At 44.0% G+C, this 25,316-nt stretch overlaps 1 protein-coding gene across 8 annotated transcripts in view; it reads right to left on the bottom strand.

The window, feature by feature from the left end:
- The window catches only part of Mbnl2 (muscleblind like splicing regulator 2), a 160,478-nt gene that overhangs the window by 36,260 nt on the left and 98,902 nt on the right, over positions 1-25,316 (bottom strand). For 5 of the 8 annotated variants that reach the window (XM_031361150.1, XM_031361154.1, XM_031361152.1 and 2 more), the window contains exons 3-6: positions 18,054-18,218; positions 9,153-9,353; positions 5,713-5,976; positions 16-69 (exon numbers count right to left, since the gene is read on the bottom strand). In XM_031361150.1, the coding sequence (XP_031217010.1) occupies positions 16-69; positions 5,713-5,976; positions 9,153-9,353; positions 18,054-18,218 (684 nt within the window). The remainder of the gene's footprint in view (positions 1-15; positions 70-5,712; positions 5,977-9,152; positions 9,354-18,053; positions 18,219-25,316) is intronic. The other 3 variants (XM_031361156.1, XM_031361157.1, XM_031361158.1) reach the window with 1 other exon arrangement.

Here is a 25,316-nt window from a genome sequence, read left to right as displayed (position 1 = left end):
GAAAGGTCAAAGTACCAGGTCTACAGTTGCTTCGAGAGGTCGCTTCAGTGCTTTGGCAGTCGACTGAGTCTTTTAATAACAGGCAGCGAGCACATGATGGCAGTGGGCCAATGGGATTCAAGCGAATTAACATACAGGTAAACAGCAAGCAGAGGTGCATCATGGGAACGGCATTGCATTGTGGATAGGTGAGAAGGAAAAAAATATTCTGAATGCAATATACAACGTACAAAACACTAGGCATGCACAACAACAAAAATGTTCTCTAAAGAAATGAATATTACACCTTAAATTAGTATTGAAGCAAAAATGCATCTACTATACCTTAGTTAAAAGCATATAAGAGAGTAAAATATAGATGTTTGAAATTCAGGAAAGTTAATTAAAACAGCAGCTTGCATACACACCATAAGCACTTTTTTATATTGCTTCGGGGGGCGCGGGGAAATGCAAAACCTTTAAGGACCACGGGGCGGAAGAACATCTGATAAGTTAGTTCCGATATAAAATAATGAAGAAATCAAGTACATCCCAATTTGAAGAAAATCTTCATTTAGTTATGTTTTGAATCAGATTAACCTAACAAAATGAAGTGGCAAACTGAGACAAAAAAAATTCAGGCAAAAAATATTCAAACACAAGGTTATTTATGCAAAACGGTTTGGGTTTGGGTTGTTATTTTTTGGCTGAATCACATGGGAAATTGCCTCAGTTCCTGTCTTCATTCTGCTAGGATGGGTCTCGACATGTGGGTGAACGTCCCATGGTGAATGTCGGACAATTTGAATTTAAACAGGAACTTTCCCAGTGTTTCACTTTTACTCCTCTTCATTTCAAAATACTAACTTATCATCCGTTCTGTTCTACTACATTTGAAATTATAATGTATTTCAAACAACTTACCGGATTATATACTAAGAAAATACCCTTTAAGAAAAGGCATTTCACGTCCTTGGGTATTAAAATGATTTCTCTTTAGCAATACTATCCGTACTTTTAGCTGTGATCAGGGCTTAACCAGTTGATGACAAGTGGGACTTTTTCTGCAACAAGCAGCTAAAATAGCAGGGGACAGCCTTGAGACAAGCGGAGCACTGCCTGTAACTTACAACAGTACTTCTGGGAAGATAGCTTCATTTAAACAACCAAGGTAGTATTGGATATGGATTGACTTAGATCTCAATAAAAAACAAAAAACAAACAAAAATAAATAAATAAACCCTCTTCTTTCTGGTTGTTAAATGGTGGAAAAATTCTATGATTCTGTGAGAGTAGAGAAGTCCAGGAAGCAGCTTCAATGCAAATGGGAACAATGGCCATCCCCTCTTATGGTTAGCACAATAGGTAAATCCCCAAGATTTGTCTGATAAAATTCGAAGTCTGAAGGTCTGTGGGAGAAGGACAGTATTTGAAATGAGGGGAAATGGAGCTTTGACCTCAAGACGGGAACAATTAATAATGTGTTCCTTGGCAAATGTAGAGTTGTTCATCATTCCATGATTCAGGATAAAAAAAAATGTGAGAGAAGATAGCTTAAGAGCTACGGAACTTGGAGAGAGAGACTAGAAATAAGGTAGAAAGAACTTAGGCAAGGAATCCCCAACAGGGAATAGAATGTTCTAGGAGGTGTTCTGGATAAAGGTCATCGAGTGCTGAGAGACTGATTAAAAAAAAAAAAAACAAACAAAAAACCAAATGGATTATTGAAAATAAAAACAGCACAAACTCATGGAGATTTTTTGTTTTGTTTTGTTTTTGAAACAGAGTCTCACTTTTTAGCCCAGATTGGCCTTGAACTCACAGCAATTCTCCTGCATCAGCCCTCCACAATGCTAGGATTGCAAGCATGGACCACAGTGCCAAGCAACTCCTGGGTATTAGGAAATATAAGTTCAGTAAAGACTCCATCCTGGGTATACTCTTTCTTCCTTGTATAGTTCCGCAATGTTAACTTATGCAGGGTTGGCTTAATCTCACTCATTGATGTGTGTGCACCTCTACACATATGCAAGATGGCACATGTGGGGCCGTCAGAGGATGGGTTGTGGGAGGCAGTCACGCTCCCACTATGTGGGTCCTGGGGTTGACCTCAGGTCAACAGGCAGCAAATGACCTCACAGGCTTGTTTATGGTTTTTGAGCCTCAACTAATCTTGGTTCACTGTTGACTCCACGGCTGCTCTCACAGATCACTGGGGAGGCTCATCAGCTGGCAGGGCCCAAAATCATTCTGTCCATAACCTTCAATCTCAAGTTTCCCACTTTCCCAGCCCTTGGGATTTAGGAAATGAATATCCTAGTGGGTGGGTCATTTTTGACTTGCCTTTTAGAAGAGTCTCCAAAGACTGGTACATAGGAACACAAATTTGAAGCACCAGAGCATCCTTTAGTGAGTTCTCCAAGCAGAAAAAGTACTCTTAAGTATTTCTTTTTATGACAGCCTTATGGATGTTTAATGGTCTGTGTTTTTTTTTCTCTTAGGTTGTTAAAACCTGATTTTTACACTTTAGAATAACTTAGGAGCTGGTTTAAAGTAAGAATAGTGACATTTCTCCCTTTTCCATTGCATAGTACATCTCTTTTATTAGATGCAATGTTCTTCTAAGATACATTGAGGTTCTGAAGTATGAAGGATTTCATACATATTAAGGCTTTATATAATGTACATTCAGCACAGACATAGACTCTTTTTAAGAAGCCTATGTAGATGAATAATCACGTCTCCATAGGCTTGCTGGCACATAGCTACCGCCCCAGGTGAGAATGTCTGCACTTGAATGTGAGCAATCAACCTTCAGGCTCAAACCTCACCTCAGGGATAGAGCAGCCTGGTGTGTGTTAGGAGCATGTTTGGCACCAGTGCAAGAAAGGGCACTTTACCAGAACTCCACCGCATGCCAGATACCTGGGCTCCTTTCTGGCTGGTCTTGTCTCTCTCTATTACTGATCCTCTAAGGCCTAGGTCTGAATGCACGGATACAAGTGACAAGACTTTATGAGAAGCTGGGATTTCTTTTTTCAGAGTCAAGGCACCATCACACTGCAGGTCAAGGTGAGAACAATTGTCCAGGCCAGCATCGAGGTGAGGAACTGAAGAGGTGAGGAGAGCCAGAGGAAACAATCAGAAGTGCTGGCTCACTGGTCATAAAACGAGGCTGACAGAAGTGTGGGCTCAGAGTTCAGTGAGAGTTTTCTGGAACAACTGAAACTTATCTGTCAGACTGCAGCTTGTCCTGTACCAGTCCTTTCCATTGCCATCCATCTTGGTTTATGTGAACAAAGACTACATGTGAAGATCAAATACCCTTTGTGTTAAAACTACCAAAGGGCACCTCCAACGAGCTTACTCGCAGGTCTGAAAATTTCTCATGAGAGAGATGCTCGTATTTTAAGAGGTATTATGAAAGAATAAGGCTCAAATGGAGATAAATGCCTTTTCTTTTCAAGAGTCAGTGCTTTAAATCCCTTCTTAGTGCTTGACTATTTAAAAGAAGGGGGAAGATCCCTGGACAATGCTAAGAACCCTCACCATGGAAGCGTGCTGTCTTCCAGCTAAGGAAGTTGGGAGACTGGAACGGGAACGTTTTCAGCTGCACCAAGCTCTCCATTTGTCCTCTAAATAAGGAAATAGAATAATAGTCTTTCTGTGCTGTTCTGGCTAATCTTGCCTGTAAGGTTCATCACACTCTACCTAGGCAGGTTTCAAACGAGCCTCTCACATTAACTGGAAAGACGTGACAGACTCAGCAATCTTCCCATCACTGTCACAGAGGCGCTGGCATTGTTCTGAAACTACATTGCTTTAGGTCGCCTCTGAAGATGCTTCGAAATCCTGCGACTGCTCAGCACTCCAAATTTGGGCACAGTATAACAATCCAAGAAACTATGGTAACTGACTCTCACAGCATCTACTGCAGTAACCTTCCTGCATTCTGATGAGCTTATGGGAGGCTGTGGAGGAGGGCCTGTGGCAGAGCTCAGCTGTGGCTTCACACTGTGGGGCTTTGGGTAAATGGACACTTCCGCTCACATCTCCACCACCCTGAGCCACCTACCCTGACACACATCCGGCACACTGTCCCTTCAGGACTGGATTTGGTATGGATTGTGTGTATTGGAACTCTGACTTCTAGGCGTACAATCACAGTCTGACAAAGTCAGGGCTGAGTGTGAGAGTCACCTACCAAGTTTCTAATCTCCACAGGTATTTGAGTGAGAGGGACAAATGTTTCCAGATTCATCTCCAGAGCTCATAATGTCTCAAGCTGAAAGATGGCCACTGTGACCCAAGGTAATTGGCTCCTATCACTTTGACCACAGAGATATAGCCACAAAGACAAATGGTAATGATTTTCACCCTTAGTTAGAGGCTCTGTTGAAAACACTTTTCTCTCTCATCAGGTGTAAGAATGCATCCCTACAGATGTCTGTGTGGTGGGGAGTGGTTGGCCTCAGAGAGTAGAAGTGACAAGCCGAGGGGATGGAAGGGAGAAAGGGGAGACAGACCTGCTAGCCAGCTCCAACATCCCCAAGCCCCATCTTTCTTTCTTCTTTGAGGGTGTTACATGATGCAGAAAAGTCAACTTGGCCAGTTAAGCTATTGTCTCAATAGCAGAGTCCTGGTTAGGCCAGGTAGGCCCTTAGATCCTAGTGAGGCTTATGCAATGAATGTCGTGCAGGAACGTGACCTTGCTGGTCAAGAATTAACATGAAGAGCAGCAAGTTGGGGTCAGTCTGAAAAACCGACCACAGAGATGACTCTCACGGAGTAAGACATTCACTAAGTAGATGGAAATCGAGTCCTCTACACCACAGACTTAAAGGGCTTATTTCCTCTAAAAGATAATTCACTTTCATGGAACTTGAATTGTGGGTGTTTTTATCTTTGCATCCTTCTCCCTTGTCCCTAAGTATATTGGGGTTTAGGGTTTTCACTTCCACTAAACTCTTAATGGGAGCATTTCCCTCTCAGGTGGATGCGTTCGGCCCCACGTGTACAGGGAGGCTCAGTGTACTGTCTGAACCACTTACAGTGCCCACGGAGACCAGAAGAGGGCGCTGGGTACTCTAGTACCAGAATTAAAGATGGTTGTGAACCATGTGGGTGCTTGGGATTAGAACTTGGGCCCTCTAGAAGACCAGACAGTGCTCATGCGCACTGAGCCATCTCTCCAGCAGCTAGACTATGCTTTTAGGTCCCTTTCGTCTCTGAAGTCTTATCCATTCTTTTCAAGCTGCTGTGCTTGAAATCTCCGAGTTGTTGGCAGGCAGCACAGCCAAGCGGAAACGGGAGGCGAAGTTAGTGACTGACAGGATCACTGGTTGCTGGGCATCTCTGAGGGCCACTCCCTTTCCCCTGCACTGACCTCAGCAGCTGGCTTTATCCGCTGAGTTTCTGCCTGGCTCCTGGTTCACTGCAAGGCCCTAGACCCACGATCCCAGTGAGGCTGGAGGAGGCTGAGAGACCAGACTGCAGAGGGGACAGAGCTCACAGGGGTTCCCTGCACCTTGGGGATTTAGTTATTGCGAAGGGAAGGAAGGGCAAAACAGAACAAAACAAGAAGGGGTGGGGGATGACAACAGAGCTTAGGCAGCGGAGCAGCGGGAATGGCAGCCTTGTTTCCCAGCTGCCCGAGGCACAGCTCCTTCCCACCCGCAAGCACCACCCGCGGCCTGGGGGGCGCAGCGGTGCGGGCGCGGCCGGCGCACTTACCATGACTGTGGCCGCGGCCGCGGCAGCCTGGGCGGCCACCGCGGCCTGGTTGGCTTGGTGCTGCGCAGCTTTGATTTTGGCCTGCAAGTGTGCAGGAGGGTGAAAATATTTGCATTTCTCCCTCATGCAACGCCCCTTTATGTAATCCATACAAACGGTTACGGTGTTGTCGTTTGTGTCGATCATGGTGCTGTCTGCCGGGTGTGCAAAGCGGCAGTCTGTCTCTCCCCGGGCACAGTTTCCTCGTTGGAACTCCCTGCATACCTGAGACAACGGGAAAGAGCAGAGCGCTGCAGAAGAAAGCCTGGTGGCCACCGCGCCAACGGAGGGGGAGGTGGGGGAGAGGACCAGGACCAGGGAGAGGAGGAGGAGGAGGAGGAGGAGGAGGAGGAGGAGGAGACTTCCTTCATGGTGTCTTCAGGTTGAGAGGGTAAAAACTGTTATGATCTAGAACCCAAGTTACCCGAATTGCTAAAGGATTAATTTGGGTTTTGTTTCGCCCCTTTCCTAGGATGGATATTGAAATGGGGGAAACTAATCTGAAATCTGTTCTTTACCTAAAAACGGCAAAGGAAAAATAATTGAACAAAGACACCACTGTTCTTGAAAAGTATAGCATATTTGTTTCCATTACCTATTTAAGTCTTTGAAGGCCTGTGTGGAAACAGTTATACAACCCATGTATATCTACCTATCATATAGCACGCACATCTGTGTGTGTCTATCAATCAATCAATCAGTCAGTCAGTCAATCATCTATTTATTGCCATCCCACTCTCCTTTTTACTATGCTCATGTGGCCACAGTTATGTAACTCACACACTTTCTTTTTATTTATTGTTTCTTCTCTCTCCTCCCCTCTTTCTTCCCTCAGGCTCTCTCCAGTCACTCTATCTACCCATGTCTTACAATGCCTCTGTGCTGGTTCTCCCTCTCTCTCGCTCCCTCCCCCTCTCTCTCACATTTGATACCTCCTACTCTGATAGTACCTCTGGGGTGCTAATCTGTTCCTGGTACAGAGGATGGTTAGCCTATATAACAAGCTATCACAGTGTATAGATGGTCTGGGAAAATGGCCCATCTGTTCACCTCTGTGAGGATGATGGCAAAGCTCCTGACTGTGAAGATTCCTGCCTCCCCACCCCCCATTCTACAAAGGTGTCACAGGTAAAACCACAATCGCAGGAACTAGCACTTGCGACAGCAAAACGTTCATTTTAAACTCACTCCCAAAGAAGAAGAAAGGTGAAAAGGAGAGAAATACAGAGAAATACAGTAAGAGGAAAAGTGAAAACAAACAGAAAGAACAGAGACATTAGAACTATTGATCTCAAACAACTGAATTTCTCTATTCTCTGAACCCTATAGTGAGCCAAGATTTTACTATACAGATACATTCTGTAGACATCAAGTACTCTTCATTCTAGATGATATGAAATAAGAAAAGCCTATGCATATTACTTATGTAATTCATCCTTGCTATAAATATCAGCAGGAAGGAGCCCAGAGAATTGTGAAGTTGCTTCTCCTGGGCTCCAGTCCATAGCCGGTAAATGTAAGCACTGGTTTGTTTCCTGGTTACCAGTGATGTTGCTAAAGGGACAGAGATATGAAGCTCTAATCTGTACAAGTCAGTCATTTCTGAGTATTTCACTGACCTGTGGCCAAGCTAGGTTGGCAGGTTAAGTATAGGTTGAATCTCAGAGTTGTTCTCAATTTCTTCCTGTTTGGGTATTGGCCAACGTCTCACCATCAGTTACAAACATTTCTGAACTAAAATCTAGTCAGATATTCACCTAGATTCTGATTTTGCTCATTCTGTGTTTCAACAGAATCTCATGGAACCGAGGCTAGCTTTGGAGTCACTATGTAGCAGAGGCTGGCCTTGAACTGCCAGTTCCCAGGCCTCTTCCTCCCAAGTGCTGGATGACCACATCCAGGGTTATTGAAGCTCTGAGTCCTGCCTATCTGACCCTCACGGGTATAGCTGGAGTTCACAGATATTCTGTGTGCAGCTGATGTCCTTCCTGGTAGGTAATGGACGAAGACTGATCTGCTGAGGTCATCTGTCAGGTGCCTTGTCTGCCTATCCTGTAGGAAAGACCTTTAGTTCCCAACCTTTCTCATTTTGTTTTTTGCTGTCATATCCTGAGCGCCTAAGCTCCCTCAGCCCCAGCAGGTAGAGGCTAACACTTCTATTCTCAGAACAGACCTCAGTAGCCCTAGGCTAGCCTAACGTTCCCCAAACATTAGTGACTAGTTTATATTCTCCTCATCTAAAGATCACTATACTCTGGATAAACTAAGTGAAAAAATGTAGTTTTGAAAATATTTGTAGTTTGACATCTTGAAGTCTAAAACCTTTGCCAGGAGCTAGGCAGTAAACATTTCTTGCCCCCAAGATATATTTGGTTAGTTTTCAAATTCATACATGCTGGAAGAATATTCCATAACAGGTCTGTATTCTAAGCATACAGAGATTACCTAGCAATTCTAATCAATAATGGAATTAAAGGAAGCTTTTCAGAAATCTATCAGAATTTGTATATAACCATATGGAATGCCCCATTGTCTATCACAGGGATAGTGAGGCAAGACTAATAGGGAAAACCCTGGGCTCTGATTAAAGAAAAATTTTATTCAACAAAGTCCAGGAGGATTTGCCTGATCCAAATGTAAAAGTATATGCGTAAAAATACATGTACTTAGTCCTTTTCAATATTATAGAACATTTGGATTTACTTTAAGGACAGCATAACAATAACCAAATTGACTCAGGCTATACTTTCTTCTATTTACCAATAAAGCCATTAAGACACTCGACAGCATCCATACCTGATTCATATAACTGTTGGAGGCTCAAGTCCTATTCACTTTGTCTGAGTGCACCCGTTTCCCTGACCTCTTGGGCTTCTGACCATTTCCAGAACTTTCTGGAGTCCACTAAAGGTATTTCTACTGTGCACAGCACTTAAGAACTAGAGCCAACTTTCTGGCTTATGTCCTCATGACATTCATATTCTATTGGTGGATATTTATTTAGTGTTTTGAGACAAGCTCTCACTCTGTAGCCCACAGTGACCAGAAACTTCTCTGTAGCCTGGTCTGGCCTAGTCTATGGAGTGAGTTTCAGGATAGCCAGGGCTACACAGAGAAACCTTGTCTTGGAAAAAAAAAGTCAAAAAACAAAAAACAACAAAACAAAACAAAACAAAAAACCAAGCAGCTGGCATTTGCTTATATCAAAGTTGTTCTTTGCCTCTGGGCTAATTTCCTTTATACGAGGCATCAATTTTATAGCCCGGAATTGTGAATACATGGGATTGCAGCAGTGTGTGCACGAACATGGATTTTCTGCAGGATGAAGTATCGCACAAGCATCCATCCACTCTCACAGACACACACTTCTATATCTCCAAACACAAACATAATTGAAATACCTCCAGTTTATCAGTCCTGAGAAGTTTCTGAGTTGCAGTTGAGCCCGGGACAGTGACCGGTGGACTTCCGGGAACAATGACAGGTGTGGTGGGTAGAACCTCTGTTGGGACTAACCCAACTCCAGGGGTGACAGGCGCTAAGTAAGGAGCAAAGCTAAGAGCCGCATTTGTCCCTATGGTGGGACCTACAGGGAAAGTGGGCTGTCAAAGGAAAACAAGACAGGAAAAAGGCTTTTAGTGCAGAACTTACCAGACAGCATTATTTGAGCAGGAATTCACAGTCATTAGTAAATGCTATCTGAGGGAAATGTATACACTGCCTAGAATATCCTTGGTATGAGTTAAACAATTCAACTCTGAAATGCAAATTTTATTAATCACCCCTTCTTCTGTTTTTCTTTTGCTCCTCAGAATTAAGAACATCAGCGATCCTCGGAGAAGTGCAATGCCAAATGGGTCAAACAACAGACTCCTCCTGGTCCTCTTTTGCCCGAACCATGTAACATACAGAAGAGCATCGGAGAAGTGCAATGCCAAGGAACGGGTCAAACAGTGTCCTCAACAACTGAAAACACTCATTTCCACCCAAATTGCCTATCATTGCAAATACTGAGTGCTTTAACCCAAAGGCAGTAAGACCTACAGAACATAGACTGTTTCTTATAGGTCTCTACAAGACACAGGAATAAAACACCCCTTGATTATAGCTGATATTCAAGTTGGCCAAATTCATGTTTTCAAACATAAGAAACTTCCTTAGGATTTATTTTGTTCAGATGTACTAACATGTCTCAGTCTTTCATCAGTAGCATGTGTATCCCCATGTGGACCTACTATGTGCTGCTCTCTGCCCTACTATGTGTCAAAAATCCTGTCATTCTTGAAAGGCTGGATGGGAGACCTATCAGTTTCACAAACGAGCTGAAACTCAGTTTTGTTTCCTGGTCCCACAATCAGAAAAGCCACGGTAAGTACACCTGGCCCTTAGCTAAATGTATTTTTCACGGCTAAGTCCTGGATAAGAATAATCACGCCATGGACTGATAGAATAATTATTTTTAAGAGTTTCATCTAAATGCTATCTAAATAAAACTGCATTTCAGAGAAGATATTATTCATACTTAGACAACAAACCTTGTTCACATTTATTTATCTAAACAAAGTCTCAATAGACAGTCCAGGATAGACAGTAACTAGTGATAGAGCTCATGCTGGCCCCAAACTCAGCAGCCCTCCTGCCTCAGCCTGTGGAGTGCTGGGATTACGGGTGCGTGTCACCATACAGACTCTGTATTTTTACCTGTGAAGAACCATTGTTAACATGGTTTCCAAAGATTTTCCCAAGAATAAACTATACACTGAACTGGGCCCAACAGCTCTTTCCTTGGTTTTTATTTATGGATTTCCGTTTCTTTTCTTCTTTCTCTCTCTTTCTCTCTTTCTCTCTCTCTCTCTCTCTCTCTCTCTCTCTCTCTCTCTCTCTCTCTCTCTCTCTCTCTCTCTCTTCCTTCCTTCCTTTCTTTCTTTCTCTCTCTTTCTTCCTTCCTTCCTTTCTTTTGTGAAGGCCTGAAGCTAAGGCCTCATACAAGATAGGCAATTGCTCCTCCACTGAGCTCTATCCCTAGGTTTACAAACATTTTTTAACCTATTTGTTTTCACAATAAGTTTTCAAATATTTCCAGTCACATCTTAACATGACTTTGTAGCACTGAGCTATGCCGTTGCCACGTGTCATAATATTTCTCTGTTTTTACATCTCGGGTAATGTTCTTGTTGTCTGTTTAGACTCCAGATGAGTTGTTTAACACATGGGGAAGCTAACCCTCTGCTTTAGTGATGCATTTTCCTTTAGGACAATGGAGCAATGTCTCTTTTGAATGACCACATTGGGAAACAGCAAATCATCGATAGTTTGTTCAGAAATTTCTAGAACGGCTGCACGATCTTCCTAGAAGTGGCTAAGATCTGAAGGGGGTGATTCTAATGGTCTTGGAGGAAAGCTGGGTAGTTCTCCCACGAGGACTCTTACCTCTTTATGGTTCAGAAATAATGTTTGCTTTGGGAGAAACTGCAACATGAATGCTGTGCACTGGAAAGGGAGAGCGATTTGGAATGTTTTCTCCCCTGACTTTCTACAAAATTTTCCTTGGATGTGATGGGTGTGATCTGTTACCCGCTGGAGTCCTAATTATAGAAAATGGTGGCTTTTTAGTCACTGTCACTTTAGTAAGTTGGTACTATTGAAAAAAAATCAAGTAACTTAACAGTATAAGGACCACGTTATGCTAGGATTAAAAATATCAACCTTGAAAGGCCCACACACATCAGTCATTCAATGGACTCATTGTATGTGAGTTGCCTTAGGTTGGGGTGGATTTTTAAAGTGGTCAGTGCTGGTACAATAAATAAATCTTGGCAGGAACCTTGAAATTCTCATTTAAAAGACTTACTATGTGAGGAGTGTGTGACTAAATTCAGGGACCACTCTCATAAATGAGGAATGGAAATGGTGTTATATTTGTACCACATGATTCAATTCAGAGAGGAATGTACAAAACATGTACTTAGAAAAGAGAACTTCCATTCACATCTCCAATTTGATTTTATGGATGTAAAGATTTCTTAGTTTTATATTTATTTTTTTACATACATGTGTGCATGTGCCTGTGCCTGTGTGTGCCATGTGTGTTTAAACATGCCCAGGAGGCCAGAGAGGGAATCAGATCCCTCTGGAACACTCCAGCATTTGCAGTTGCAAGCTGTCCAACATGGATGCTAGGACGCAAGCTGTCCAACACGGATGCTAGGACGCAAGCTGTCCAACATGGATGCTAGGAAGCAAGCTGTCCAACATGGATGCTAGGAAGCAAGCTTGGGTCCTTTGGGAAACCAGCAAGCACTTTCAACTGCTGAACCATCTCTCTAGTCCTCTTTTTTTTTTTTTAAAAATGCATGCAGATTCCCAACCCTCTCTTCCCACAGATGAACATGATGATGTAAATGCACATCGACCCTTGACTATCTGTGAGGCCCTCAAGATGTATTTTCCAAAGTCCCTTTTGGTACCAACAAATTTATTCAGATAAAATGCCAAATTGGGCCTTAAAACTACATTAGTTGTTTACCCTGTGTAAGGTCCTGACCTATATTCAGTATGCATTATGGGTGACAGCAGTAACATTTCACTAAGACACAATGCCATTTAAAACACCACCACCAACAAAAAAATACAGGTCTCAGATATAGAGAGAACTATGTTCAAACCCAGTCTATTCCCACTTAGTTTTGTTTCCTGTTAAGTTCTTTGGGTTTTAAGATTTCTCAACTGCAGTGGACAAGTAAAATCACTTAAAAGATAAGCTAAACAAATCTCTCTTTCTCTTCTATTCCCAACTGTCCAAACTGAACCAATAGCTGCTCTCATTAGCAGCATAAATATTCATATCATTACAGTCTTTGCCTCAAGTTGATATTTCTCTAGCATGAATATAGCCAGCACAGCCATACACTCAACAAATGTTAAAAAAAAAATGGAATTTAACTGCAGCAAATATCTTGTCTTCCATTTTTTAAAATGTGGGTTGGAAAAATACTTCACATTGTGGGAAACTCCAGTGTTTAGAGTTCAGAGGCCTCATGATGACAGACTCAATTAGACATTAGACCGTTATCTTCTTTACACAGAGTCTTTTACTGAAGTTGATGAGTGAAAACACTCTTATGGTCATTTGCTGAGATGTGTACTGACAGGCCATAATACCGCATGTCTGTGAATGGATCTCGCACGCTCAAAGCATTGTCACGCACATCCTTGCCTTGAGGAGCAGGCATAACGGGAAATCACAGCTTGTAGGTGAGAGCCGTTCAAAGGACAGTTCCTGAGAGGGGCAGTCAGCGCCAAGGCGCCTGGACTCTTGGATCCCAGTGTGGGCTGCCAGACACTTTGGTGCAGTCCACAGATCGTGTCAGTAATTTCTCAGAACAGAGGACGGAGAGAAAGAAGGCCTTGAATCAAAATAGACAGAGAGCACTGTGTGTCCTTCCACTGGCTCGAGTCTTCCTTCTGTGGATAGGGTATGTCAGCCTGCCCTGAGTAGTTGTATCAGTTCTCACTGCCTAGGAGGAGCAGCTCTGAGATCCTGGATTAATATGAAACGCCTGAGTTAGACTCTGATGTCTGACACAGATCATGGCATCTGAGATCAGTTTTCCACGGGCAGCTGAGACAGGAGTACTTGAGGCCACTCCGGAGGACTCTGCTCTTAGAGGCACGCCAGCTCCAACCTTGATGACAAGATTTTTGTGTGACACTGCTACCAAGAGGTCTAAGACATGGTCCGTTTGGTGCCTGTCAGCCCTCAGTGCTAATTCGCAGTGCTGAAGAGACCCGAGGGCACGATCCACAGAAAGCCTTCTTAAAGAAAATCTCTTCCAAAGGGCTGGTCTTCTTACTTTTTCCCTCTGATCTCCCTCTATATTCCTGACTTCCTCCTCTTTATTTTCCTAGTACACTACACCAGAAGACCTGACGTAGACAGAGCTGGTGGAAAGTGGAATTCACAGGACTTTATGGGACACAGCAACATGGGAGAACATTTAAGGTCTTTCCTTAGGTACCGGGGCAAGCACAAGAGAACATCAAGAAAAAAAGAGCAGGGGAAAGGAAGGTGACATAGGAGGAAAGGGTGGAGGGAGAATCGGCCAAAATGAAACGCAAACGAAAGGCTTGCTTTCTAAGCTAAATATAAAACCAAGGAATTTATAAGATCCTGTTTACGCTTCAAAAGACTCCACCCCCTGATGCTTACACAGGAGACCATAGAGGACAAGAGGACAAATCAAGACTTGGAGGGTGATGGGTAGAAAAGTGGACAGCGTTGAAGGCAGGCAGGGCAGGCAGGATCTTTGATGACCCATGGCAGAGGGGGAGACACTCTGCTGGGCTCTGCTTAACCCTGTTGGTTGATGGCTCCCTGTACCGAGACAGGAATGGAGTGGAATCGAGACTTCGGTCTTGAATATTTTCTTGCAAGAGAATTTGAGGTGAGGTTAAACAAAGACAGTGCTATGAGCCCGGGGGAGATGTTTGCACTAGGAATACACGTTTGGTTTCTTAGCCTGTGAAAAAAAATTATGGAGTTTGGAATGGATTGGGCTACCAAAAAGAGAGTAAATAGAAAGAAACATTCATTCCTGAAACTTGAACATAGAGTTGAGAAATATGAACTAGGCGAAGGAGACAGAGATGAGGTGTCAGGGGAAGAGATGGCTCAATGCGTTAAGAGAGCCGCTAGGATGGCCAACATGATCATACTCATGAACTTGATCTGCGAGAGCACAGAACCATACACCAGGTGATTTCTACAGACCTGAAAGTCATTTACTACAGGTCTATAGAGGCAGAGATATTTAAAGTGATGTCACCAGCATATTAAATATACAGTGAGGGTTCACCTGCTGGTTCACATTAAATTGTGCCTGTCTGTCTCTGTCTGTTTCTGCCCCCACCCTCACCCCCGTGCATACATGTGTGGAGGTTAGAGCATAACTTGTGTGAATTAGTTCTCTCTTTCCACCATGTGGGTGCTGGGAATCCAAGATCAGAGTCAGGCCCAGCATGGTGGCAGGCGTTTCCCCCCCCCCCGCCCCCCCCCCAGCCATCTGGTTGGCTATTTGCCAGTTGGAAAATGGCTGCTCTTGGTGAATCTCTAATGCCGTCTGTTAAGGCTCCAACTTTCCTTTTGGTGGTTGGCTTTAGTTATCAATTTTACTAAGTGATATCAATGACTAATGAAACACACCTGAGAGTCTATAGCATGTTTGCAGAAAGGACTGTTATATGGACGTGGCAGTGACCGGGCATGTGTAGGGTACTTTCAGAGGTGGGTGGCACCTCCCAATGGGTGCTCCAGATAAAAGAGAAGTCTGAAGCAAAAGCTGAGTAGTGTGTGCCCCTGCCTTTCTGAGGATGTGCACCACCACTGCTGTAATTCCCCATTTACATCAGTCTCTGGTGCCTTCCTTCCTAACTTTCAACATGAGTTAATGCCCACTGTTTGAGAGGGATCTTCTAGGCATTCATTACCAGAGAGGGCCTGCTCACCCTCCTGGACTCGGTGGCTGCACGGTTGCTTGCCTCTCCAGGTCGCTGTTGGAGCATCAGCTACTTCGGAAGCTAGTCTAATGGGTCCTTCTTCTGTTTCTCTAGAGAGCTTAGCCTATTACAACTCCCAAATCAGGTCACCCAGAGGAGGTGACCAATGGCTGGGAAATATAGAACATACTGTGGAGAAACTTCAGTGGGATGAAGTCGGGGATGGGTGGAAGACAGAAAGGAATCCTTATTACTTTAAAGAAACTGAGGTTGGCAGAAGGCGAAATGGAGTAATTCTTGCTTCTTCAATCATCAATTATTGTAATTATACTTATTGCTCAGTTGATTGTAGCTGCTATACCACACAACACTGATTTATCCTGTCATAGTTCAGGAGGCCAGAAGTCCAAAATCAATTAATCATGCCGGGCCGTGATCAAGGTACTGAAGGGACTCCAGAGGCTTTGGGGAGAAGCCACGCCTTGCGGCTCCATCTTCTGGTGGCTGCCAGGTCTTCTTGGTTTGTGACGACATCCAGTCTGCCTCTGTGGACATGTGGCCTTTCTGTCTGTGCTCACACTCTCTTTGCCCCTTGTCAAACTGTTCTAGACACTTGTGACTACATTTACTGAATCTTGCCATCTGTGGACTCTAATCACCACTGCAAACACCCTGTGTGGTGTATGTGTAGTGCATGTGCAGTGTGTATGTGTGCGTGCTTGTGTGCGTTTGTGTGTGTGTATGTGTATGTGTGTGTGTGCACTGGTGTGTGCACATATGTGTGCATGTGTTTGTTTGCGCATATATATGGACATGTACAGGAGGAAGCAAGACTGCTGAAGACCATTATTCAGTCAACTGACTAGGACATAAATTAATTTCTAAAATTTTCAAGAAATTTGTCAGTAGAGCAGTTGAATATTAGACTCAGCACATTCTGCATTTTAATACATCTTGAGATTTAAAAACATTTTATTTTTGTAATATGTGAAATATTTAATATGTGAATGTATTAAATTTGTAAAAATGTATAAAAGCACATAAAAATCTAATATTTAAATGAGTCATTCCTTTTTCATAGCAGAATTTTGACTTGTATTAACTTCTAACTAGTATTTGATTCAAAGACAAAAACATTACTTTCAAAAATAGTTCAACTAATATTTAATGACATGAATAGATTTTCCATATTAAAATGGACATGACCAAGTACCAGGGTCAATTCTTATTAGTTGCAAATAAACAGGAAGCGCCCAATTTGAATGACTGAGAAACATAACTCCATGCTGTTATATCGACCTGGCTCATATTAAATTTATTACCAAAGACATTATTTAATATGTATAAGTACATTATTTTAACATTTAGGAAATTTAATAAAATAATGTATATGGGCACATCAAAAATGAGTCATAAATTATGTATGTGTGCAGTTGTATATAGAGTCTCTGAGATGGCTGGTGTTTGGATTAAACTGTACTGTGTTGTCTGTCTGGGATGTACTGTGTTTATCTGTCTGGGATGGCTGTTCCTGACCGTGGGATGACTTCTCTGACACCCTCTTTCCTTCAGGCAGCCTTTTCTTGTGTAATATCCTCCTGCCTCTGTCTGCCTTACTCGGCCCCGATTATGTATCCGCCTTCTGAAAAGCCTGTACCTGCCTCGCCCTGGAGTCAGCCGCAGCTTTCCCACTCTGGGGAGAGCTGGATCTCGGAGTAGGTTTCCACCTGGAGGCTATCAGAAATGCTGAAATCTGTCTGGAGTCTCTCCACTCTTCCTGCCCTTCCTCCCTGCTCAACCCATCTCACAGGAACACAATGGAGAAAATGGAACTCACTAGTCTCCATCCCTTTTAATTTAGCTGCACTCACTCACACAGATTTTTATTACAATACAGACTGATTTTTATATAATAGCCTTTTGTGAAAAGTCACCCATTTGGCTTTTATAAAAATTAGCTTGTTTTTGACAAATAATTCACATTGTAAATGAACCCCCCCCCCCCAGAGTCAAATGCACGCCTTTGTCCCCTGGGGCTTTAGTTCTAAAGCACTTTCTAGACCTTTAAGAGGTAGTCTCAAACACTGACATCAGGGAGAAAAGTATTACACAATACATATTCACACACTCAGCTCCTGGGGCATCGACTCTCTGGCTCTTGCTGCAGCAGCCACCACACCCTTTGCAGGCTTGGGAGAGACAAGAGATGAAGCGACTAGGCCATTTCCTGGTGTGCTGCTTGCTCGTGACATCCATCCTTCCGTGGCTGTTGTCTGTTTCCAGCTGGAGCATGCTGTGCAGAGCACCCTGGCTAATGACCTCGTTCAAGTTCAACCCATTAGCTACATGATATTGTAGAGCTCATTTTTCTCCACGTTTCTCTCTTTCCTCATCCATTAAAATGATGCCAGTGAGCTACACAAACTATCGCTAAACTTATTTGCATTGCTAAACTTATTTTAGGCATCCCAACCTCTCCTACACATAAGCCTTGCAAACTCTAAATAAAATGTGGACCAATTCGCACATGAAGATGGCTTAGAACACAGAGTTCCCTCATAAGAAAGTGCTAGTGTGGTTTACCTTCCCCAGATATTGATTAGAGGTCAGCCCTGCCCTATTGGTACACCCTTCTCTTCCTGTTTAAATTAAGAAAAACACCATTTTCAGCACCCACTGAGCTTCAGGGCTAACTGCTCTAATTGTACGAGTTGATAAAGTAAGTGGAGGTCATTCTTGGTCGCCATGGCTCTGCCCATAGCAACCCTTGCCATCACCCAGCCCACCTTTGGGAAAGGCACACTCACCACAGGATGGAGCGGTGTTCCTGGAAACATAAACTGCATCTGCTGGGCAAGCATCGCTGCTGCAGTTTTTTGCTGAATCAAATTGTTCCTCCCATTAATTTCTAGCTGGGTTTTTAAGTGTGTCGGAGGATGAAGATATTTGCAGTTCTCTCTTGAACAGCGACCCTGCAAAATGGACAATATGGGTTAGGATTGCACTAGGGAGTCGGCAACTCCATTGCTGACAATGTCAAGTCATTACTTTCATTCCTTATGTTCCAAGGCAAGGGTGGTATGTGTGCGTGTGCCTGTGTGTGTGTATCTGTGTGTGTGTCTGTGTGTGTGTGCATGTGTGTATGTACTCATGTGTGCCTGTGTGTGCATACACGAATGCATGTGTGTATGGTGTGTGTGTGTTAACAGAACGAATCAAATATTACATGATTATCCCGGTCCCTCCCCTCATCTTTCTCCTCCCTCTCCCTCCCTTCTTTCTGCCTTTCTTTCTGTTAAACCTAGACAACTCATTTCAAAGAGATGACTGCTGTGAGCACGGAGGAAGGCTTCCACACTCACAAGCACATGCTGATCTTGATCCACAAGTCTTTCAGCTTGCTGCACACTGCTTTGCACAGGCTTGGAATGAGGATGGGGGAACGTTTTAAGGGTGTAATGCAGACTGGTCAAAGACAGGAGACTGCAGCTGTTGAGGATGGCAATGGGGACAGAACTCCTGGAGCTGCTTACTGATGCCCACCCAGGTGATCACTCCTGTGAGCTGGATAGTCACCTGCATGTTTGACACGTATACAAAGCTGCCATCCTGTCCCTTACCCTTTCCCATGACAGGGGACTCTGACTTAAAATCATAGATGACAGAGTAAGGCGTGCTCATGGCTGTGTTAGATTCCGGTCATGGAAATAGATAACATGAGAAAAACCACTAGGTGATAAGTGTATGTATACAAACAGACCTGAAGAGTCACTGCATCTGGAATTGCAAAACCCTAAAGTTTGCAAAACTACCAATCATGTGAGAATTGCACTTATGTGCTAGTTGGGCAATTTCCAGGGAAAGAAGAGCAAACTGTGACAGTCAGTTGGAATATCAACATTCCCTAAAGAATCAGTCTATCTGCAACCTGGCAAAAAGAATATGGGTTTATCAGATTCAAAAAAAATTAAAGCAAGCCTGTGGAGCTGGAGGAATGCTTTTGTTTATAGCTATTCGACATATAACATCTGGAGTTCTCTCTCTGTTTCTCTAATTCCAGCTGCACTGTTGGCATCTCTGGCTCCTCCTCTAGTGAGAATTCCCCCTTGAATCCATGGTGACGGGCAGACCCAAGTCCCAGGCTTGGTCCTGGTGGACCAAGCTGTGCCATCAAGCTGTGCCATCCTGAAGCTCAACTCACAGTGTGAGCAACTGCCTCACTGTCTTGGAGTAGACATGAAAAGGAATTGACTTCTCACAAATCCTTAACATCAGCAATATCCGTTTCCCAGTCCCAAGTTCTTGTGGCTTTCCTAGTCAGCTTCCTGGATGCAAACAGACGTCCTAAGGCTATGCCAACTGTAGCTGGAGATGCCACCACCCCTGGCCCCTCTGATGCTCCGCAAATCTGGGTTTGATTGTTTTTGTCTTCATTTCTGAACCTTAGCTCTTTTCAGTCCTTGGCCACTTCCCAGGGTCCCCTGATTCCTATGAATTTATTTCAGTCATCTTTTACTTTACACCTCTTTCCTCGTCTCCCTTGACAATCCCCCCAGCCTCCTAGTTTGTTAAAATTTAATCTCCAGGAAGGCATTCAGATGGGTCCAGCTCCTTCATCTCAGCACGTGGCCAGCCAGCGAGTCAGCTGCCTTGATGTCAGATGTCCAGATGAACTCTGTCATCTGTGAAGGAAGGCAGTGACAGGATCTGAAACAGAACTACTTCCCATCAGCCTGGGTGCAGAGGATTAAACAATAACAACAACAAATACTTGTATAAAAGCTAAGGCTGCTTCAGTGATCTCAGTTCCAAGTCCTCAGCCATATACACTACACTGGGCACTTGACACCCAAGAAACCTGCTGACCATGTGTGCGTGAGTCTGTGTACACAGGCATCGGGGTGTGGATGCAGGGCGGGGAAAAGCAGGATCTGAAGAGAGGAGATGAAACCAGAAAATGTCCAACATGCATCAGGATGGTAGGTGGCTTGGGGTATAATTATCAATGTGATCAATAATCTTGTAATTCAATGCTTTGTTGCCATTCATACAGATTTCAATTGGCTGGGAAATATGGTTTTCTGGTTGACGCTGCTATTCCTTCTTACATCTGGAACCCTTGGAGAACTCTATTAACAATTTTCCTAGTGATAGAACATGGTTTCTACCATTAGGGTCATCATTTATCAATAGACTCCCCCATTTCACGAGAATTAATTCAATTTCCTACTGTCCTCTCTTATACACTGTGAGTGCAGAATATTATCGATCATCGATGTGCCAGGCAATTTATACGTGGTTATCTCATTTTCTCCTTACAACAACAGTGATGGTTTCCCTCTTCAGAGAAGAGTAGATGAGATCTGAAGAATGAGCTAACACTTCCCAGACCATCTGTGTGTGCTACGGAGTGGGCTGGACTGTATCCCTGGTCTCTAGAGTCCGCTCTACCACCTCACTGAGATATTAGCAATGGTTAAAATCCAGGACAGACACAAGTCTAGCACTACCATCAGAGAGCAATAGGATGCAGAACAAATGGTAACTGTGAGGCTGTGGCGCTGAGAGACAATTATTCGCCTGGTCTATGCAGGGATAGTGCATAGGGGTTGGTGGGTAAACTCACACGTTCTGGGCTCGTGGTTGAGCTCAGCCCTCACCCGCCTGTATGAATTGGATTGACTGATGATTTTCTTAATGTATACAATGAAAACAATGATCATGTTCCCCTTTTAGCACCACTATGCAGCTGTATAAATTAAGACACAGATAAAGTTCACAGAGCTTTGGTATCCAGGAAGTTCTGAGGAATACAATGAGTATGAAGAAAAAGCATGTGTATATGGTATTTTGTCTAGCATAAGCGTAAGATCAGAGATTTACTACTATTCTCAGCCACTCTTTGCTTCTCCCGTGGGATAAGCTTTCCCATCAAAGCACGATAAGGACTAATTAATTGTTATTATTCATATACCATGTCTGGAATTCTTTTCAGTCCAATAGAATGTTTTTGCAACTGTCCCTAGATAAAGAGTGTGGACTGTAGCTCAGGCTGGCACCAGGGTTTTAAGGAATGTTGTCTGTGGACATCTAAGTCCAGCACTGTGAGACTCCAGGAAACAGAATCTTAGTAAGCAACCCTATAGGATTCCAAAATCCTAAAGGAAAAGCTACTGACAAAATATAATGAGCTATCTGACAGAGTAAACAGTCTGTAGAAAAATTCTTGTGAAGGCCCAAGATTTCTCAGGACATGCATCCTTGCACAAAACAACTGTTGATTATCAAAGCCAGTTGTCACAACTGACTGACGCGGGCAGTGTGAAGATTCTCAGGCATCTCTGTAGACCACCATGAAGCAAAGCCGAGGCATCACAAACAGCGTCTCCTGAGGTTAGCTCAAGAAACAGACACAAGAATGGACTGGCAATCCTTCCCTGTGGCTGCTGGGTATTATTTATTGTTTCCCTTCATTTCAATGTCTCTTCTCTTTTGCTTCTTTGTAGAGATGTTTCTCAGGGGATGCAAGAAGCAAGGCCCAGCCCTGGGAAAGCCATGTGGGATGGAGTTGGGAACACACCACTCATGGTTCTTGGAGGGCCTTGTAGTAACTGGAAGCTGGAGCCCAGGCTGAGGCCAGTGAAGCAGGCTCACACTAAGGACTAATTCAGAACCAGCAACTCACAGCCATAAGCTTCTTTCACTTCTTGGGGGTAGGGGTAGGGTGCCAGGCACAGGGATGGTAGGTGGTTGTCAGGTTCCAGGCCAAGTCATGGACCCATTCAACTGATATTTATTACTAAATATTATGCCTAGTGCTTGCCAAAGGTGAGCATAAACACCACCCACTGTCTTCCTCCATGAAGCCTGTGGGCTGGCGGTAAAGAGGATGCTGACCAAAATTTGTGTCTTACACAGTATGAGATGTGTTCTAGAGGGATGCTGAGGGAGAGTTGAAGAGAGGGTCCAAAATGACAAGTGTTCTCTAAACTGAGAACTGAAAGGCCAAAGTGTGTGTGTGTGTGTGTGATGTGCAGTATGAGACATACACATATGTTGACTGTACTATGCACATGGTATGTGGTTATACGTGTTGTGTTTGGAATGCTCATGTGTACTGAATGTATGTGTGTGTGTGTGTGTGTGTGTGTGTGTGTGTGTGTGTGTGTGTGGTGTTGTTGCATGTGTTGGAGGAAGAATATGATATAAGGACACCAGAGGAAGGGAATATGCCATGGGAAAGAAGCATGTCCCATCTGGGAACTTGCATGCAATTTCCCAAGCTGGACCCAATGTGAGTGGGAGTGGGAGTTGGGGAGGTGAGAAAACATGAAGCAGGAAACAGTGAGTAGAAGGCAGATACAGAGAACAACGAGACTGCAGTTAGGGACTTCGTCTTTACCGTCACATGAAGAGACTAACCCTTCTGCTGCATGCATGGCAGTCCGTTAGGTGCCGCCCTCACCTTCCAATGCCATATTACCAATTTTATTGTTGTCTGCATGACTTGCTCAAAAGTCCTAGCAGAACTCTGATTGGATCCATGTGACTTAGTCTACATTCCCAAGCAATCTCTACTCCAGGAAGGTTTAGCTTAAGGATGGTGATTAGGATGAAGTTTGAATTTCCAGCAGAACTGAATTTATTAAAATAAGCAACCTTGGTGGGTTTCAATACAGAGAACCTATGCCCATCTGCAACAGAGAGAGGTAAGATACCAAAACAACAGACTTGAGCCATCAGACTTTGAATGATAATTGAGTTATACGGCAGGGGATGGAAAAGTCACAGCTTTGGCAAAGAAAAGAAGACTACAGAATCAGGTTAGAGTAAGAAAGCATAACGGTTGGATTTTTCCCTTTAAATTGCCTTTTTAAAAAGATAGAAAGAATTTTTTACAATATTTTCCCAGGATGCTCCTAATAGAGAAAGTCAACTGAAATGTGGACGCAAGAAGGGCAACATTAACTAAGGAGTAAAGAATTGCCTCTGGATGACAGGCACTTCTGTCTATATGAACTAGTAGACACTTTGTCACAGAGCTCTTCCTGTGTTGGTAGATCTATAGTTTGAAAGTAACAGGAACAGTGACTTGATGAAGAATAATTCCCATTGTGTGTTTGTCTCAGCCACGTGATGGGTCATAGATTCCGAGAAGGTCCCTTTGGGAGAGACCTGGTGAGTCGCAGCTCTGGGAGCTGCTCTTGTGGGCTCCACCCCTCCCAGCCTTGCCTTGCCACTGAACTCTCAATGGGTAAGGACGAGGCTTGGGGCAGGCAGTGGGGAAGGCAGCCATTAGGGCAGATAGTATGTGCTCTCAGAGTGGCCCCTGGAGACATTCTTGCATCTAGAGCCCACTGCAGGCCATGGAGGTGGTCCCTGGGGAAGCTGAATGTTCTGGACTCAACTGATGGGTGTGGGCTAGCCAAGGGAGGCTCTCACACTCCAGCACCCCAGGAGCTTCCAGGCACCCCGCGAGCTTCCAGAGCCTGCAGTCAGGAATTTTGCCCCTCCCCCCGCCCCTCAGGAACTCCTGAGTTCCCTACATGGCCTGGAGAAGTAGTTTAAATTAAAGATTAAGAAACAGACCTAGACTGGAACCAGACCACTAGGTTTTCCTGTCCAGGTATCCTCCTGTTGCTGGGGGCACTTAAGAAGTGTGAATGGGACCTGCTTGCATTAGTCCCATTGGCGAATGCAGAAACTGTTGCTAGACTTCATAGCTTCTCAATAAGAATTCAGAATTAATCCATACAAAATGCTTGAATGGCGCCTTGGCACATAGCAAGCGCCATCTACGCTTTATTATAATAATTACTATCATCATCATCACGATTAACCCCTTCTTTCCTCAGTGGTTAATAATACGTATTTTAAAATGGCTCTCCACTGCATGCATAGTTTCTCCACCGCTGTGATTCTGTCTGGGCCGTGCACCAAGCTCTTTAACTCTTTGTTACTCCTGTTCTCACACCTGGTGCCAACTTTGGATATTTATCTTTTCAGAGAGCCTTAGATCTGTCTGTCTTTATATCTGTCTCTGCTGCTGAGACTTGCCAGGGCTGGTCGTCACAGGGTGACTCACCCAGAGTTAAGGCAGTCAGGGTTACAGTTGGAAAGTCCTGATTGAGGGTTTCTCCCCAGATGGCCGTGGGAACTTTTACTGCTACCTTTAAAGCCTGCGTCTTGGTTTTCTCATCTATGGAATGAGAGCAATTCCACTCTGTGGTATCAATGTCTTCTAACAGTTGTTAGGGCCTGAGGGACAGCAGAAGTTGCTCCAAACATACATAAAAGGTTGAGTACTGTTTTTCTAAATCTCTGTTCTAGAATCCTCACAATCTGGTGAAAATAAGAAGCCACATAAAACAACAGTTACAGTAAAATGTGACTTTGGGGACGTCTGAGGGCCATGGCTCACAAATGTGCTGAGGATTATAAGAAGCCGGTCTAGCCAGGTGTGAGGAACATCAACAAAGGATTGAGTTCAAGTTGATTAGGACTAGGGGGATTTATGAAGTGCCGACAGTACACACGGCTCAGAACTGAAAACCCTCATCTGACAGACCACCATCTTGATTCTTGAACCGCAAGTAGCTCAGCAGGTACTTTCAAAGAGGCTCGACTGGCTGGGTGGGCCAGATGTTGACTGGAACTCTTGCAAGTATAAGTGTGGGGAATGGCTTGGTTATTTACATCAGAACTTAATTTATAATATTAACTATAGGCCTGAAACAGCTCTGCTCAAGACAACTGACACATCAGGCTTTTAGCCTTGTTTTGAATTTACATAAGCTAATTGAGCCACAAGAGTTCTTATATTATCAGCTCCAACCAAACAACACAGCAGATGAAATACAAGCACACACAGGGCTGGGGCCAGAAGGACAGACACCAGAGGCTGGGGCTAGAAGGACAGACAGAGGGGGCTGGGGCCAGAAGGACAGACACCAGAGGCTGGGGCTAGAAGGATGGACAGAGGGAGCTGGGGCCAGAAGGACAGACACCAGAAGCTGGGGCCAGAAGGACGCACACAGGGGGCTGGGGCCAGAAGGACGCACACAGGGTAC

Source organism: Mastomys coucha, unplaced genomic scaffold (assembly GCF_008632895.1).
Source record: "Mastomys coucha isolate ucsf_1 unplaced genomic scaffold, UCSF_Mcou_1 pScaffold9, whole genome shotgun sequence".
In the NCBI taxonomy this organism is placed as follows: Eukaryota; Metazoa; Chordata; class Mammalia; order Rodentia; family Muridae; genus Mastomys; species Mastomys coucha.
The sequence above is the reverse complement of the archived record's forward strand: the minus strand, read 5'-3'. Positions and strand labels throughout refer to the sequence as shown.